Source organism: Morone saxatilis, unplaced genomic scaffold (genome assembly GCF_004916995.1).
Source record: "Morone saxatilis isolate NCDOM2014 unplaced genomic scaffold, NCSU_SB_2.0 Contig15, whole genome shotgun sequence".
Classification (NCBI taxonomy): domain Eukaryota; kingdom Metazoa; phylum Chordata; class Actinopteri; family Moronidae; genus Morone; species Morone saxatilis.
Window position 1 is genome coordinate 5,834,223 of NW_023339707.1, and position 15,629 is coordinate 5,849,851.

Genomic DNA, 15,629 nt, shown 5'->3' on the forward strand with positions numbered 1-15,629 from the left:
TCTATTCTGCTCTTATTATTGTATTTTGGTATTCATTCTTTTTATACTTAAATCTATTTTGTGTATCACGGCCATGATTTTTCATTTTCATTTTCATTTCATTTCATTTGTCCATCAAAGCACTCTGTGAACTTTTAAAAGGTGCTATATGAATTACATAAATATCCGGGACCGACCAGTCTCTCCACTGAACACACAAAGACAAAACTGACATCAACCCTCTTCTTAACTGCTGGTAAGACAGCAAATGTGCCACAAAATGTTAATGTAAAAGAGTACTATAGAGGGTTACTACTTTTCAAATTGTAATCCCTTACACTACACACATTTCTATAACAGATAACCCAGCTCTGCATTACTGCCCAAAGCCGTATGTCCATATTCACAGATTTTGCAACTTAAACTAAACTTACTTGGAATACAGATTTTTTTCTTTTACGCTGTAAGTGCAGCTTGACAGTCTTCTCCACCTCGCTGTCATCTTACATACAATTAGTCTAAACAGTGATTATTATGCCAAGTCAGTTTTAGTTTGCAGCACTTAGTCAAATCTGAGTTGCTTTATACTTGTGCACAGAAACAGCCTGTTATTTGCGAGGGAGCGTTCTGTCAAAGAGGATCAGTTTTTTAAATTGCAATGTGATGAGTATGACACCAGAATTGATGCCAAACGAAGCTTGTGTTAATTGACGTATACTGCGCTATGTTGTGTCATATACGCACAATGCCATTAGGAAATCACAGACAGACGGCACGACAGAAGGCTTGTTTAAGGCTTTGACATGAGAATGTGTATGTGTGTGTCAGTGTGTGTCAGTGTGTGTGTATGCATTGACAAGTGTCTGGAGTTCATTATCAGGAGGGCTGTGTCCTCAGGGGCACAGATGAAGTCCAGAAACATTCAGTTTAGTCTACTGTCAAGAGGCTCCCTCTCCATCCTTTATTTGCCGTCTCTCAAGACACCCATCTTCCCCAAAACACAATAAAGGAGGAGGGGTGGGGGCTGTTGGCAAAGGCACAGAGGCAGAAGGGAGGACAAGAAAGAGGAATAGGGGGTTCAAAGAGGGGAAATGAGAGGAAGAAGAAGAGAGGAATCGCCTCTCAACTCTTGCCATTGTCTAGATGTAAATTGGAGCTGATCAAGATTCCGCGAGCATCGTAACCAGTAAGTTCAATCTGCACAGACTGAACAGAGAAAGACAGCCATACTGAGAGACGAGAGAAAGACATAGATGGAGAACAACAGTGTGTTTAAGAGTGACTCACATACAGACAGACATGCAGAAACACACACAGGGACAAAGAAAGAGATTTGGCTTGAGTGGGAGCAACAAATGCACCACTTTAGAACCAATAAAAGAAGGGGTGGATGTACTTAAGAGCACACACACATACACACACACATCCTAATTTCAATACAGCAAACTTGTTAAGCTCAGAAGGTCATGGGCCAGCCGAGTGATGAGCTTTCATTTTATGATAGGAGAGTTTAAAATGTACAACAAAGATAGAAGTCATGAAAAAGATGTTTGCCTGATGCGTAACACACAACTATCACAGTACATAGTTGGAAAAGAATGTGGATTTCTGACTGATCCTCACTCTAGGAATGTGTCAGGGCTTTCTTCGGGTGGCATGAACACATCTGACCCTGACTTCACCCCCACACATCCACATTCCCTGTGGCCTCAGGTGGAGGCAAACTGGAGGCTGACCTGTTGCCTTTCACTCTTCCGTCGTTTAGCTGGAAGCAATATTTTTTTACAAGGATTGTGATGGAATTATCCAATCACAGCAAACACTTTTACACCCACCTCATGCCCCTACCCCTAACCTTCTTGGGTTTGACGCCAAGAATGTTTGTTCGCTATGATTGGATGTACGTGACCATTTGCTACCTGGAACAGGATGTGTGGAGACTTGATAGTCCTGCACCAGCTTGAACACTGTCGGGGCCAGAATGAGGCCCTGGAAGTCAATAGGTGAAAAAGTACAAGGGGTAATTCCAGTGGGAAATTTTTTATCTGAAGCCTGATCAAGATCAACTGTGTGTAGATGACAAAAAATAGTGGTGTTATCTGTTTTGGCGGAGTTCCCTAAACCTGCACATTTCTCAAAGATAGCTATTGCTCACAGTCATGCTCAGACAAAAAAATGTAATTAAATCCAAAGGACTTTGCTGTTCCTCAAGAAAAACGACACTCTATAAAAAGCACTCTATACCAGGAATTCATCAAATTCATAATTAATACAAGTTCAAACCCACAGAAAGAAAGGTGCAATCAACCTTTGGAGCTCCTTTAGACATTCTCTCCATTTATTCAAGACAAAGCAAAAGCAAATATTTGCAGGGAGCCAATAATGCACATGACATTTCACATTGTATCATTTACTGAATACATTGGAGCTGGCATGCTGGAACTTGTCCTGTGCTTGATGAGCAACACTGAACTGATGACCTCAAGGTAGTCAGCTGCAGGGAGTCAAAAAATTGTGGAATCATGAATAATTTTTCCTTTTTGACTTAAGACAAATCCATACCATTAATTATGCAATTTGCTTTCTGGAGCTATTCAGAAAGTTTGTGAAAACGGTCAACTAAGCCATATTTAAGACTAAACAGCCAGTCAACTTGCCTTCAGCGAATTCCTTCTAGATACTTGGATACGCTCTAAACCAGTAAAACAATAAACTGGCAACAAACTGCTAATCCCATGGCCAGAGCTTGATTTCTAGCGAGCTTAGAGAGGTCTGGAAAAAATCCCATCCATTTAAGTGTAATAAGAAGACCTTTGGAATTCCTCAGGCAGCTGTTAACTTGGCTATCCTTTGGATTTGTTATCTCATTATGCAAGACTGTCTCATAAAAACTATATTTATATACAGCTGTTTCTTAATCAGTAAAAAAAAATTCTGTGTCAACATATGCAGTCTGGTTCATTACCATGATTAATTAACATGATTTGTATTATTATAAATACACTTTACAAATAAAAGGACTTGGTTTAAGTAAGGTAAGGATTGTGGTCTTGAAAACAACTTGAAACACTGATATGATGCATTGGCTGTTTCAGTATTTATATATTTTTTAAACTTTATCTTTACTTCTTTAACTAAAGTATTAGGCTAAACTTAACAACACGTGAACCCTGGTCTTTGGGGTCAAAGTCTTGCACATTGTACAACCAACCCTCCACCTTGACTTCCTCTCAATGAATTCTTTGAGATATAGAAATGTTAAATTATGTGTACAAAACAGTGGCTATGAACATAATTCAGGTAATTGTGTTTACTCCAAAACATATTTGGCAAGGCATATAAGAACTTATTTAGAAGGAGACAGGGGTGCACTATGTCTCCAACCCTTTCTGACTAGCTTTGCGCTTGAATTTCAGCACAACTCTTTGAGCTTGACAAGACTAATATCCGGCTATGAAAGATTTATGGTCTTTTGTCATTTACAAAGAAACACTGCAGTGCACTTGCAAACAGGTAGAAGTTTGTGCTGTTGAGCACAGCCTAAAAAGGATTTATCCATGATACTCTTTTTCTAACAACCTGTCCAAGCAGTCCACATAGCCTGTTGAAAAACTAGAACGGTGCAACTCTCCACATTCAACGCCTCCATCCATCTCAATGCTCATATATTTCTCTAAGAGCCCTCTCAAACATGCCTGCTTCAAGTGCTCTTCCAGGGCATGCCTCTACCCACTCACAGTGCGGGGGGGGGATCATCTCTCTGAAAGATGGATGTAGAGACTTTTTTTCTAGTCGTTGCTGTTGCTCTCTTGGTCACAAGAGGATTGGGGGCATTTCAGAACGGCTGACAGTGCTGTACGGTAATAAGGCCACAGTGTCTGGGTAATACAGCACAAGGCGCTTCAGAGTGACAAGAAGGAAGAACTTGAAGAGAGGCTGATCTGGGCATACCTCTGGCAACAGCTCGCAGTCTGTGATAGAACTTGTTCCCTCAGGCCAAGCCTCTCTGAGGCACCATGCTTCTGCTGGAAAATGCCGAAAGCTGCCTCATGGCACTCGCTAGGAGCCGAGTCTGCTTCCTTTTTTTTGGTTTGTGTGGGGTTCCAGCACAGTGCAAGAATAAAAGAGATAATAATCTAGGCATTTTTAATTATTCTTTGATGGTTCAGACTTCATGTAGCTGCTAGTGGGATACAAAAGGAGCCATTTAAAGGGACAGTTTACCCAACATATTTTTCTCACTTACAGCTAACAGTGTCTATCCAATAGTTTTATGTGCTGAGATTTTGAGGTACATCTGAACCTTAAAACAATGGAGGTACAGCATATGCCCTCACCTCATATCCGCATTCTCATCTTATACAAAATCCTTTACATCTTATTTTACTGACTAACTTTAACTTTCCTCTTATTATATTTACTATTTTTATCCTTTTCCTTCTTTCCCTTCCTTCTTCCTCTCTTCTCCAGCCTGCCCTTCTCTGGCTGTTTCTGACTCTCCATCACTCATGCTCTTTAATCTTGGATTTAACCTCCTTCGTTCCAGTCTCCATGCTATATTACCGGTCACATTTCTCTGTGGCAGAGCTATTTCTCCTCATACTTGCACAAACCCTTCGACAATGAACAAAATGGGTTCTACAGCACCAAAAAAAAAACACACAGAGGACCTTTATGGTGGTAAAATATTAAATGCTAGGCATGTATTTCTATGTGCTTTGCATATCTCAGAGCTCATAGTATTTCCATTATAGGTCCTTGAATTGCCCACGGTCTACTGCATGTTGAATCCCAGTGCAATTATGTTTCACATTACCCATTGCCTTCTAAACGTTTGATTTCTGCTACTTGAAGATTGATCTAAAGTTTCTTTGGCTCCTGAAAAGGTTGGTCACACTGTTTTACAATTTCAGACTCACAGATTCTGGCTATTGATTGCAATGAACTTATACTACAGTCATGTCATATCATTTCAGTTTTACAATGAGCTGCTGACTGGGGAATTGTCACCAGTGTCCTGTCAGTAAGGAGGATGCATGCAAAATTTAGTTGTCGTGACCTTCTTTGTGTCCAAAATAACATTCTATAAGCGTATTAAGACATATAGCAGGTATTACATATGCAGCTTTTGTACTGTCACTGGTTGCCACTGTTAACTCTCTCAGCTTTAGTAACATTTTTGCTATACATAATGGGCCGTTTGCTCATTGCAAACAAACAAATGGTTCATGTGGTAATGTCGAATACTGCGATAACCTCAAAATCCCTTGTGGAACCATGTATTTTCTGTGTGTATTTATTACTGCAACCCTGCAAAGTAGGAGAATGTCAGTCTTATATTACTTTGGAGACTGTTCATTGTTGAAAGCATAACAATGTAATGGCTGGGTCAGATACAGCGTGACATACTGCATTATGTCTCATTCTGATGGGGAGATAGTAAAGTATGCGTCTCTGTGTTTATGTCTGTATGGGAGTATGTGTGTGTATACAGATACATGCTCAAGTCAGTGAGACATCCTCTGCCAGATATCTCTGTTTGTCTCTGAAAGCCATCACGTCCTTGCCATTGTTGGCTAAAACAACAGGGGCAGGCCGAGTGCCTCCCTCCAGCCTGACAAATCTGTCAGCCTGGAGGGCAAGCAGACAGGGAGAGAGAGAGAAAGGGGAAAATTCCTAAGTGGGTTCATCTCTCAGGAGAGTTGTCAAATTCAGGATTTGTCAGCAGACACACATATCACAAATTCCATAACTCAAGAAAACAAAGGAAACTCTGACAAATTAGATGGCATTACATTTCCAACGTTCTAATCTCTCTTCTTGGTTTAATCCCCATAGCAGTTCACTGTTTTGTATCAACAGCCCTCAGTGCCATGTCAAAATGTCCTATATCAATACACACAACACATATCTGGTCGGAATCAATGCAGCAGACCCACAGATAGAGATTCAGGTGTGTTACACTAGTAACTGTGCCGCTAATGTAGCCTCGAGCTACTAGCCTCGAGCAGATGGGGAGGGGGCTACAGAGGTCTCAAAGCTCACTTCTCCACGCAACACCCCCATCTATCTCCAAACTTGCAGTCTTCAGCCCCAACTGACGCTGACTCAAGTGACAATACTTGAGGCAATTTATCAGACTTCACACAGCTCCCCCTGGAGCAACAAAAGGCTTTATACAACTTTTTCTCTTATATGCAGCAGACCAGTAAACTCTGTGGAGTTGCCCCTTTAAAATCAAAGAAAGACACAAGTTGAAATAAACCTGCATTATCCTCTAACTGATTTTTAAAGATTCACTTCTGTTGGTTCTTGAGGAAGCCGAGAGAGACTCGGAGAGCAGTATATGGAATTAGGTCAGAGGCTGCACGAACTGCACCTGGTTGTTAGGACTGTGACAGCTTTACAGGGCATGGGATTCCAGTCTAATTACAGGTGAAACCGCTGTGAGATGGGAACCCTGGGAATAGGAAGACAACTGTGAGAATAGAGAAGAGAGCGGCCAGGGGCAGGGGAGAGGGGTGGGTCGACAAAAGTTGGGGAAAATTTAATCTGTGTCAAAGGTAAGGAGTGGAGACATAAAACCCAAACTGTGATGGGACAGCAAACTGTCATATATCAGCCCTGCCTGCCACAATGGGGCTTCAAAGAAACTAAAACATGATGTAGGCACAGGACACATCCACGCACACACAGATGACAAACATATGTGCAGGTCATCATCAGAATGTGAGAACATGACTGAAGACAAAGTCCGAAAGTAGGAAGAAAAATAGACCGATAATAGCAAACACAGAAGGAAACAGGGAGGACAAGTCACAAGGGAGAGATGGGTGTTCATCCTGGGTTTACCATGACAACCCATCGACAGAAAGACAGATGGGGAGGAGAAAAGGAAGTAACGGAGACTGGGCTCTTGTCTGAGGGGCTAAATAGCACAGGAAAAGCCTTTACATCCCATGATTTCTTTGTGAACGTAGGACCCCCAACTGTCAAGTCTCTTCTACTTCCTGTATATGTTTAATCAGGCAATACATGGGATTAGACTCAAAGTAAGGTTCAGAAACAGCAGTGTGTATGTATGTGATTTGTAAATTCCATTGTTGCAATAATTCCATCAACCTTAACCCTAAAATTAACCCTACCTTTAGCCCGAATCCTGCACAGAGTTCTGAATTAAACCCCATCAAACACCTTTGGAATGAACTGAAACACTGACTGTAAGCCAAGCCTTATGGCCCAACATCAGAGTACCCAACCGCACTAATGCTCCTGTGTCTAAATAGGAGCAAAGGGGTTCCAAAATCTTAAGGAAAGCCTTCCCAGAAGAGCAGATGTTATTTTTTAGCAGCATAGTAATATCAAGAGACCTTCAACAATCACACATTGGTGTAATATGGGTGGTGAACCAGAACTTGTCAGGGCTGGGTCCTTATTGAAAGTATTGTTAAACAACAGACATTTAAACCTGTCAGAATATAGCTAGAGAACCCCCGAAACAAGGATTCCAGAATTATATAATTAGCCTCATTGCCATGCATGTGGATGGTGGTATGTAACAGGTGCATACCACGAGACAACAGGGAACATAATAGGTCTAATTTAACAGCAGTGGGGTCAGTGCATCTCCAGCCCACATCTAGAAGGTGACAGAATGTGATTAACCTCTGAACCAAGTTCTTCCTGTCTGGGACGCTGAGACAAATGCTGATTCATTAAGGGCCAAAAATATTGGAAAAATGTAAAGAAGTTAATTCTGAGGAGAAAATCACAGTATCTTAAACACTGCTGGCAAATGCTGACATAATTCTGGAGGTTAACGCACCCAGAGACAGTTTACTAAAGGCAGTCTAGCAGGTGATGTATAAGTTCAATAATCAGCTTTCTATTAAAAGCAGAAGGTTTAAAGTGTTCACTAAGCACAGTAAGTGAAAGTTATAGATTGTCAAAATAAGACTGGTTCAAACTAAGAGGAAAAGTCCCTTGTATCCTACAAAACAAAAAGTTACAGGGCAAAAAAAGTACAATTTCTTCCCTTGTTTTCTCTTTATCTGAGCCACTCTAAAGTGACAGTTCAGCTGACCTAAATCTAAATCACATTAGGACTTCTGCTATCCCCCTTGTGTCCCACCAAAACCCCTTTCTCTAAACCTGATGTTTTTGGCGTGTTGACAGTAGGTAGCCACACTTGCCACAGCAGCTGCCCTGCTTTAGAAATGCAGCCTTGGAGCAAGAATTTTGTCACAGATCCAGTTCCCCAGAGGGAGCCCAGATCTCATGCAGACTGCTGCACTGAGCTCTTTATGTCCGGAATAGAAGAGGAAGGTTTCCGGGTCACTGTACATCCAAGTCCCTGCCCAGAGCCTCCCAGGTCAGTTCCACTTTCCTGTTCCTGAACTAAAGAAGAGCTTAACTGGGACTTTGACACCTACTAACTTTAGAACTCGGACCTCCTTCAAACCACAGCAGGAAAAAAGTGTCATTAAAACTTTTTTACAGGATATACAGTGTATTTGGACAGGCTTGATGTTGCACAGTATTTCTGTGTGTGCACTACGGGCATGTTAACATCTTACTGAAGTGACAAGCATGTCACTACATGTAGGTGTTTTTGCGTTTCAATCAATACCATCTATGATCCTTATCAGCAAGACAGTGATACACTCCTGATTTGAGCCGGGATACAAGCCAAGGTGAACAGACTGCGGTTAAGTGGTCCGTTCCTCCTTTGCTCTCTTCCATCTTTCATGGCTTTTTCATTTCGGAGTCCTTTATCGCTATGCCAAGCAGGCTCTCCGCTCTCGCATTTTTAATTAAAATCTAAAATGTGCAATAACTCTGGAGACTCTGGGCTAGCTGGCAAACAGGTCTAATGGTCTTGTTTCTCCCATCAAGCCTTTGTTGCTTTTTTCATCAAAGCCTTCCATCAAGCCTTTCTATTTGTCTAATTCTGTTCACTTCACTGGATAAATCTTTTGACATAAGCCACACAGGGTACGCAGACTTACCAAGGGTACACCTTTGTAGAAAAGCTCTACAGCAAGAAAATGAACTCTCACTCTTAGACTATAGCTAATCCATTCAAGGACCCTGAGAAAAATCCAATCCTTAAAGTCAGTCTTCTTGACTTCCCATGACTCCCTAAAGACAAAAGGCTGCTTGTGTAGACATGGACTGGATAAAGACTCTGGTGCTTTAGTTCAGTCACCTGGGTGCGGCTGCGTAGTGTTCTCACACACTTTCCAGAGCCACAATCAAATAAACTCCATCTCCCCTTTGGAATTACCCACCAGCCATATGTTTTCATACCTGGGAAAGTCAAATATATGGTGGGTTGTCATGTTTCACTGTGCAGTGGTGATGCTGTAATCTGTCTCCAGAATTTCTTGGTAAGATTAAAACATGAGCAGGTGGTAGTTGAGCCTGATATTTAAATTATAGGGCAGAAAACTTGCAGCAAGATTTCCCAGAGTGTTTCATAGCGGAGGTGGACCACCTTGTCTGAAATAAAGACTCCTTCCATTAAACTCTGAAGGAATTATTACACTTATATATAAAAATTATCTTCAGGGGAAAAAGGCAGAGGCACTACATCAGGTAGGCATAATGAGAGAGGCTACCATCATATTGTAGCATGAGACACAACTGAGCTCAACTGAGATATCCACCTCAAAAGGGAGTAAACCTTGCATGTCAACATACTCTCCATGAGTGTCTTCCAGGGCTTTGAGTCACTGATTAACTGTAGCTGTGAAGTGACCCCTGCATTTTTAAGTATATCTTTAATGGTTCTTGAAACGAGGGAGTAAACTGCCCTGGGTGATTGGCATTAATGTTGTGAAAAATTGCAAGCAGACACCACGACTAAAAACTCCTCTCCATTTTGCCCTTATCATTCTATCATTATCTCCTCACATATCACGAAGGAGAGGAGGGAGGAGGCAGCCAGGTAGGAGCTTGTGCAGGTTAGGAATTCCAGCCGATTCCGGGCCTCCTCCTTGCACAAACAGTGGGAAAAAAGCTCAAAGTTTTCCGTGGGGCCTAGTCACATTCACTGAAAGAGCACTGAAGGAGAAGGCGGGGTGGGCTCGAACAGTCATCCCACATCCCACCCACCCCGAGGAGCATTCCACAGGACTGTCTGCTCGCCCATCATTAAGCAAGACCACCTGCTGACAAATCAGGACCCCCATCATGTTCTCAGCAAGCCTGGCTAACCCCATTACCAGTGAGCCTCTGGACTGCTGTACACACAGATCATAAACAGCCAGTGGTATGTTGAGCAGTAAAATGCAGCTCATTAACATCCGACAAGGACTTTTGATTGTCCAACCAGTGAGGCACACTAGCTGCACTCAGCATTGCATATTTAAATAGATGCAGCACAAAGGGACAAAGAAATGATCTTCGATGCAGCTGTTGCATGACTCTGCACTGACTTCTGACTGGCTCATCTCTCCTCTTCTAAAAAGAGATGGATGAAAAAAAGGGGAGGAGAGGAAGAGATCAAGACAGAAGGAAGAAACAGCTCTTTGTTGCTGTTCTTCGCGGGGGCCTTGAGGGAAAGACTGGCATCAAGTCATCAAGAGCTGAAACAAAAGCAGCTGATAAACAGAGCAAGACAGATAAGATCTCCCTGTACGCTCAACACTTCTCCATCAAGAGGGCTTCCTCTCTTCTAAACCCCACAACACCCCCGCCTTCTCCCCTTGTTGTCATTAACACAGCATTGGGAAAAAGCGACGGAAATGATAATAAACACAGCACATACTTGTATCTTCTTACATCCTTAAGAAATCTGGAGGACAGGGTGTTCTGTTGAGCCTTAAATTGTCCCCTTCATTTACTTTTACGAAACCATAAATTCATTTTTGTTTCCAAAGACACAGCAAATGTCACTGTCTAGTTCTGACATGTTATCTGTCAACTCTCAGCACAGCACAATTGACTACGGTAACATTTCACTTAATGGTACGTAGAGGACCAAAGCAAGAGATTCGGTGCCAAAGGCCCCCTGCTTAACATTTTGAGCGGACTTCTTTAGCAATTTCCACTTCTCACTTCAACCACAGAAACTCCTTAAGTTACTTACTATAAGTTACACCTGTATGTACGTAAATATAAGGCATGAGGGAACAAAAAAAGGAGGCTTGTTTTGAACCGTAAATATGGCGTACAACATTTTAAGATCTGGTCAGCACTGCAAGTGTTTACTGAGATCTTATAAACACTCCTCTGGGGAGTGCCGCTCTGTGGCAGATGAAAGCCTATAGCCAAGTGATTGCACACATAAACTGAGTGGCCCGAAGTGCCACCGCCCAGTAGGAAGAGCACAGGGATAGAAAGAGCGTGAAACACACTATGTTAACACAGCACTGATCCAAACTTCAACAAATATGCCACAGCAAACACAACATCCTTCACGTCTTCACATGTACAAAAAAATCCTCTGTTTTTCCTTCATTCTGCATCACTCATCTTATTTTCCTTCGTGTCTGTGTCCCTCTCAAAACTCTTGGTGGCAACGAGCTCACACAAAGCCTTTTTTCTTCCACCTCAGACAACGCGCCTCCCCACCAAGCTCTCTGCCAGGCATTCCTGAGTCTATCCTAGCTATCGAAAATGTCAAGAATGAGGAGAAAGCAGAGGAGGGTACAATGAGTACTGCGGCAGGTAGAGTCTTGTCCCGCTGCACTGACAACCCAGTCTCCGGAGGTAGTGGTTGCACAGAACGGATGGGATCTGACTTGACTCTCTTAATTAAAACTCTGCACTAGAACATGCCTCAAAGCTCATTCTCTACAGATGGAGGTATGCCAGCTAATTATTGGGACCAATTTCACTCCACAAAAAACAATTGTCCCAGGATATTACTTATCAGATGGTCAGTGCAGAGGAAGCTCCAAAGCCTTCCTAGGAAAATGTTCAGTTGTCTGTCTAGGTGTCTTAGATGTCTAACTTTTGCCTGATGACTTTTTGAAGTATTTTGTTACCGCTATTCCTTCGACTGTCAGGTGATATGAGAAAATCAGGTTATGTGAAGTAAACCCTCTTCAAATACAAAGCTTTGAAACAAAAAGGGCACATTCTAGGCAGTTTGTCAGAGCCAAGAAACTCCCCTCTCCACACCAGGAGTCCAAAAAGAAGAAAAGGGGGCTGAATAAAAAGGTTAGCAGTGCAGTGTTTCGTGCCTGGACAGACAAACAGAAGAAGTTTTATGTGTGTGCCAAATGCAACTTAACACTGCAAACAAGCTCCATCCATTGGAACATCCTGCCACCCTGAACTGTTCTGAGGAAAGTACCCAGAATATAGATCCTACAACTGTGAAACAGTGATTGCCCCAGAAAGCCTTCAGCAAGGTGATTGGTGCTCTGATTCATTTCCCCCTGGTGCTACCGGCCCGTCTAAGTGTTAGATTCAAAATTTGAACAGCTGCCAACATTGTCAAGCACCAGTAAAAGTTAAACAGCAGCAAGCTCGCTGTTCTCTGGCATGGGGGCACAGGCTGCTACAGTCTTACAGTCACGGTGGATGCTGAGATTTATTAGTCATGGCTGTATGGTTCGTCTCATAAGAGCCTGACAAATGACTTCTCAACCAAAAAAGGACTCGGAGGGAATAGAAGTATTTAATTAACTCTTTTTGTGCTGAAGTCCTGGGACGCAAATCAACAGCAACATTATCTGAAACACATTAAACTTTTCAAAAGCCCCTTGAAAACTGTTGTCATGTGTGGGCAAGTGTGATCCGTCCATTAATTGCCTGCTCCTGCTGTTGCAGTCTTTGTCTGTGTGTAGTTAAAGAGTAATTTTGTTTCTTTTTGCAGTAAAGTTAAAATGGTGGGAATCTGTGAGTGGGTTGTAAAAATAAAGTATGGGAACCTGTAAAGCTTCCACATCATGTGTTTATGTGAATGTAAGTGTTAAGCAGTTTCACCTCTGACTTAATAAAATAGCCCAGCCAAAAGGTGCAAAGGTCAGGAATCATCCCTTAACCACTCAACCCGTGTCCTTAAGGTGTTCAGATCAGACACACCCACCTCAAGGCTCTGCCTGGAAAAGCTGGAGCTTCACCATGGCAACAAAGCTGCTAAAATGACTCAGGTGTCCTTGTTTTATGGAGTTCTGGGAAACTTTGACACTCCGAGCCCAAGGCTATGTAATTTTAGCAGCCACCGCTACATGAAATCCTTGCCGCTTTAAGTGATTTATATATCACTGTGAGTAACCACAGCATGGATTTCTACACTTACTTTCTTGCAGGCAACACTTTTTTTCATACATGTTTAATATTCTTAGAATTACTTTTTTGGACTCCCAACAACAAGTACTGTAAATTCCATCCAAACTGGCTGCTTACCTTCCACACAGTGCTCCACATCCTCCAGGTTGCGCAGGGTAATCCTCATCAGACTTGAGTTGAGCATAAGTTCGTTCTTGTGTTCTGGGCCCATGGACTGCGGGGCAGGGTTGAGAAAGAATATGCGAGTGTCTCCCGTGGCCACCTGGTTGTCGCAGATCCCGGGATTGCCAAAGCCACCGATCATCAACTTGTTGCCGCCATCAAGGAGAATTTCGCGGTTGACGTTGGACTTCCCTTTCAAGTAGCGCCAAACCCTGACCTTTAGCCAAACGACAACAGAAAGACAGCTTTTTAGCATTTTGTCACAACCAACATCATGCATCATATTTTAATCTATAATTCTGGGCCATCTGGATCAGGGTTTCCCTCAGTACCCCTGCCCTAAGCGCATGTTATTGAGATGTGTGTTTCTTACTGTTCAAATCTTTATCTGTGCTACCCAAGGATCCGCTGAAATTTTATGTAGTAACAGTGATTTTTATACTGGAATAAATCTTACACAGAAGATACAGCATTTGTCCAGCCACTTCAAAACTTCTAGATCTAAAACACTGCATGCACCCATAGATAATGCACCACAGGCAGTGCCGCAAAGGGTGCTTTATGCACAGTCATGGGAAAGCTGGCCCTCTTCGCTAAATGTTAGCAGTCTTGTCTCATTTCAGCACTTGGTGGTGGTTTCTGTTTTCCAGAAGGAGAGCCGTGTGCCTCTAATCTACTCCACTCATTCACCGGGAGACGGGAAGCAAGTGGGCGCTGAGTAAAAGAGCAGCAAGAGAGCTGACCAAACAAAAGTTGTTTATTTTGACAGATTATAGAGTGGTCTACCACAAGTCCATGATGGTGCATAAGTTAGTTTCAAAATGAATGGCCGTGGAATAAGGACGGAGGAGGGCTGCTTCCTGACTGAAAATGTGCTTGTTTGTGGAGCAGTGGAAGTTGTTTTTGCCATGTGCTATTGTGTGGTTTAATCAGAGACAGGTTTCAGAAGTGACTAATAACAATGCAAAGTATGACTTCACATTTGGATCGCTTTAGGCACACCTTGCAGCATTAGTCAGTACTCTATACTGGGAATAAAATGATGTTATGGGTCTGTTACAGTGTTATAAGAGCGTCCTACATGTCACTGTACTATTTTGGGTGCTTTAAGTGTTTCTGTGGTAATCTCATTGCAATTTATGGGCTTTTTTTATTCCTAAAGTCATCACTGTTAGCCACAAGTCACAAATCTCTAGTTTGAGATGAATGTGGTGGTATCTGTCGGCAACACCACAGAATAAATCACGATTCAGAATATCATCTCAGCAACCACTGGCAAATAATATCGCATGTTTCCAACATCTATAACTAGAAATCAATTGAGAGCTATACAGCCAGGGGCCGGTGAGGGGCCCTTCTCATACTGCAGCATGTTTGGGATGATTACATGGTCGGTTAGGCCTCCCTTGTAGCTATGTAATTGGTAAGTGGAAATAAAAAAAACATCTATCTATTTCTGTTGGCAAAGTGGATTCTCTGTCAGTGTCCATGCAGCCGCTGCCAAATGCTTCTGGATGAATGAGTTTGTAAAATGTTTTCAGGCAAGCTGTTGAGAGAGCTGGAACACAAACTCGGTGGTAATGGCTTCCATCAGCTACACGAGGGTAAAAGTATTAAGTGATAATGTGACTTCTAATTGTGCACATAAACCCAGCTGGTGGTTTTCATGCAAGAAGCAGGTGTCTTTGGCTTGAAGCAATGCTCTCCTGCGAGTTCTTCACTTAGATCGTTTCACACGAAATCACTTACCTTGCAAGAATAGGTATTGTGCACCGGGTCCATGTTAATGATTTCGTCCACGGTGCCGGTCAAAACTATGTTGGCGTCCTCTTCCCTGTCCTCCAAGTCTTTCTCCGGGCAACTTGCATCGCAGCGCTGCCACAGAGCCACGAGCAGCCCCGCAAGGAGCAGCGCAGTCCGGCCGGCCCGGAGTGCGCGCTGGGAACCCATGACCACCACACGGATGTAAGCCAAAAAGTAAACTTTTCCTCAAATTCAATTTTACCGCCCGCAGGGGCCGAAAACAAACTCCAAAAACTCTTTTAAATGCGTTTAAATGTTGCACCGAGCCTCCTTTCCACAACTTCCCTACGGACTACCAGTGTCTCTTTCACTCTGCAGCCCTGTATCCCGCATCTGTAGCCCGGGTTAAAAATCCCTCTGCCGCCGCCGGCTGGGAGACCAGGAGCGAAGAGAGGAAGGAGGAGGAAGGGGCAGGGATCTCTCTTTCTTTCTTTCTCTCT

General features: G+C 42.8%; 1 protein-coding gene across 1 annotated transcript in view; it reads right to left on the reverse strand.

Annotated features, from left to right (window-relative positions):
- The window catches only part of agrn (agrin), a 247,613-nt gene extending 232,026 nt beyond the window's left edge, over positions 1-15,587 (reverse strand). Inside the window, exons 1-2 of the mRNA XM_035656665.1 lie at positions 15,136-15,587; positions 13,342-13,603 (exon numbers count right to left, since the gene is read on the reverse strand). Of these exons, the coding sequence (XP_035512558.1) occupies positions 13,342-13,603; positions 15,136-15,336 (463 nt within the window). The 5' untranslated portion in view covers positions 15,337-15,587. The remainder of the gene's footprint in view (positions 1-13,341; positions 13,604-15,135) is intronic.
- Positions 15,588-15,629: the final 42 nt, after the last annotated feature.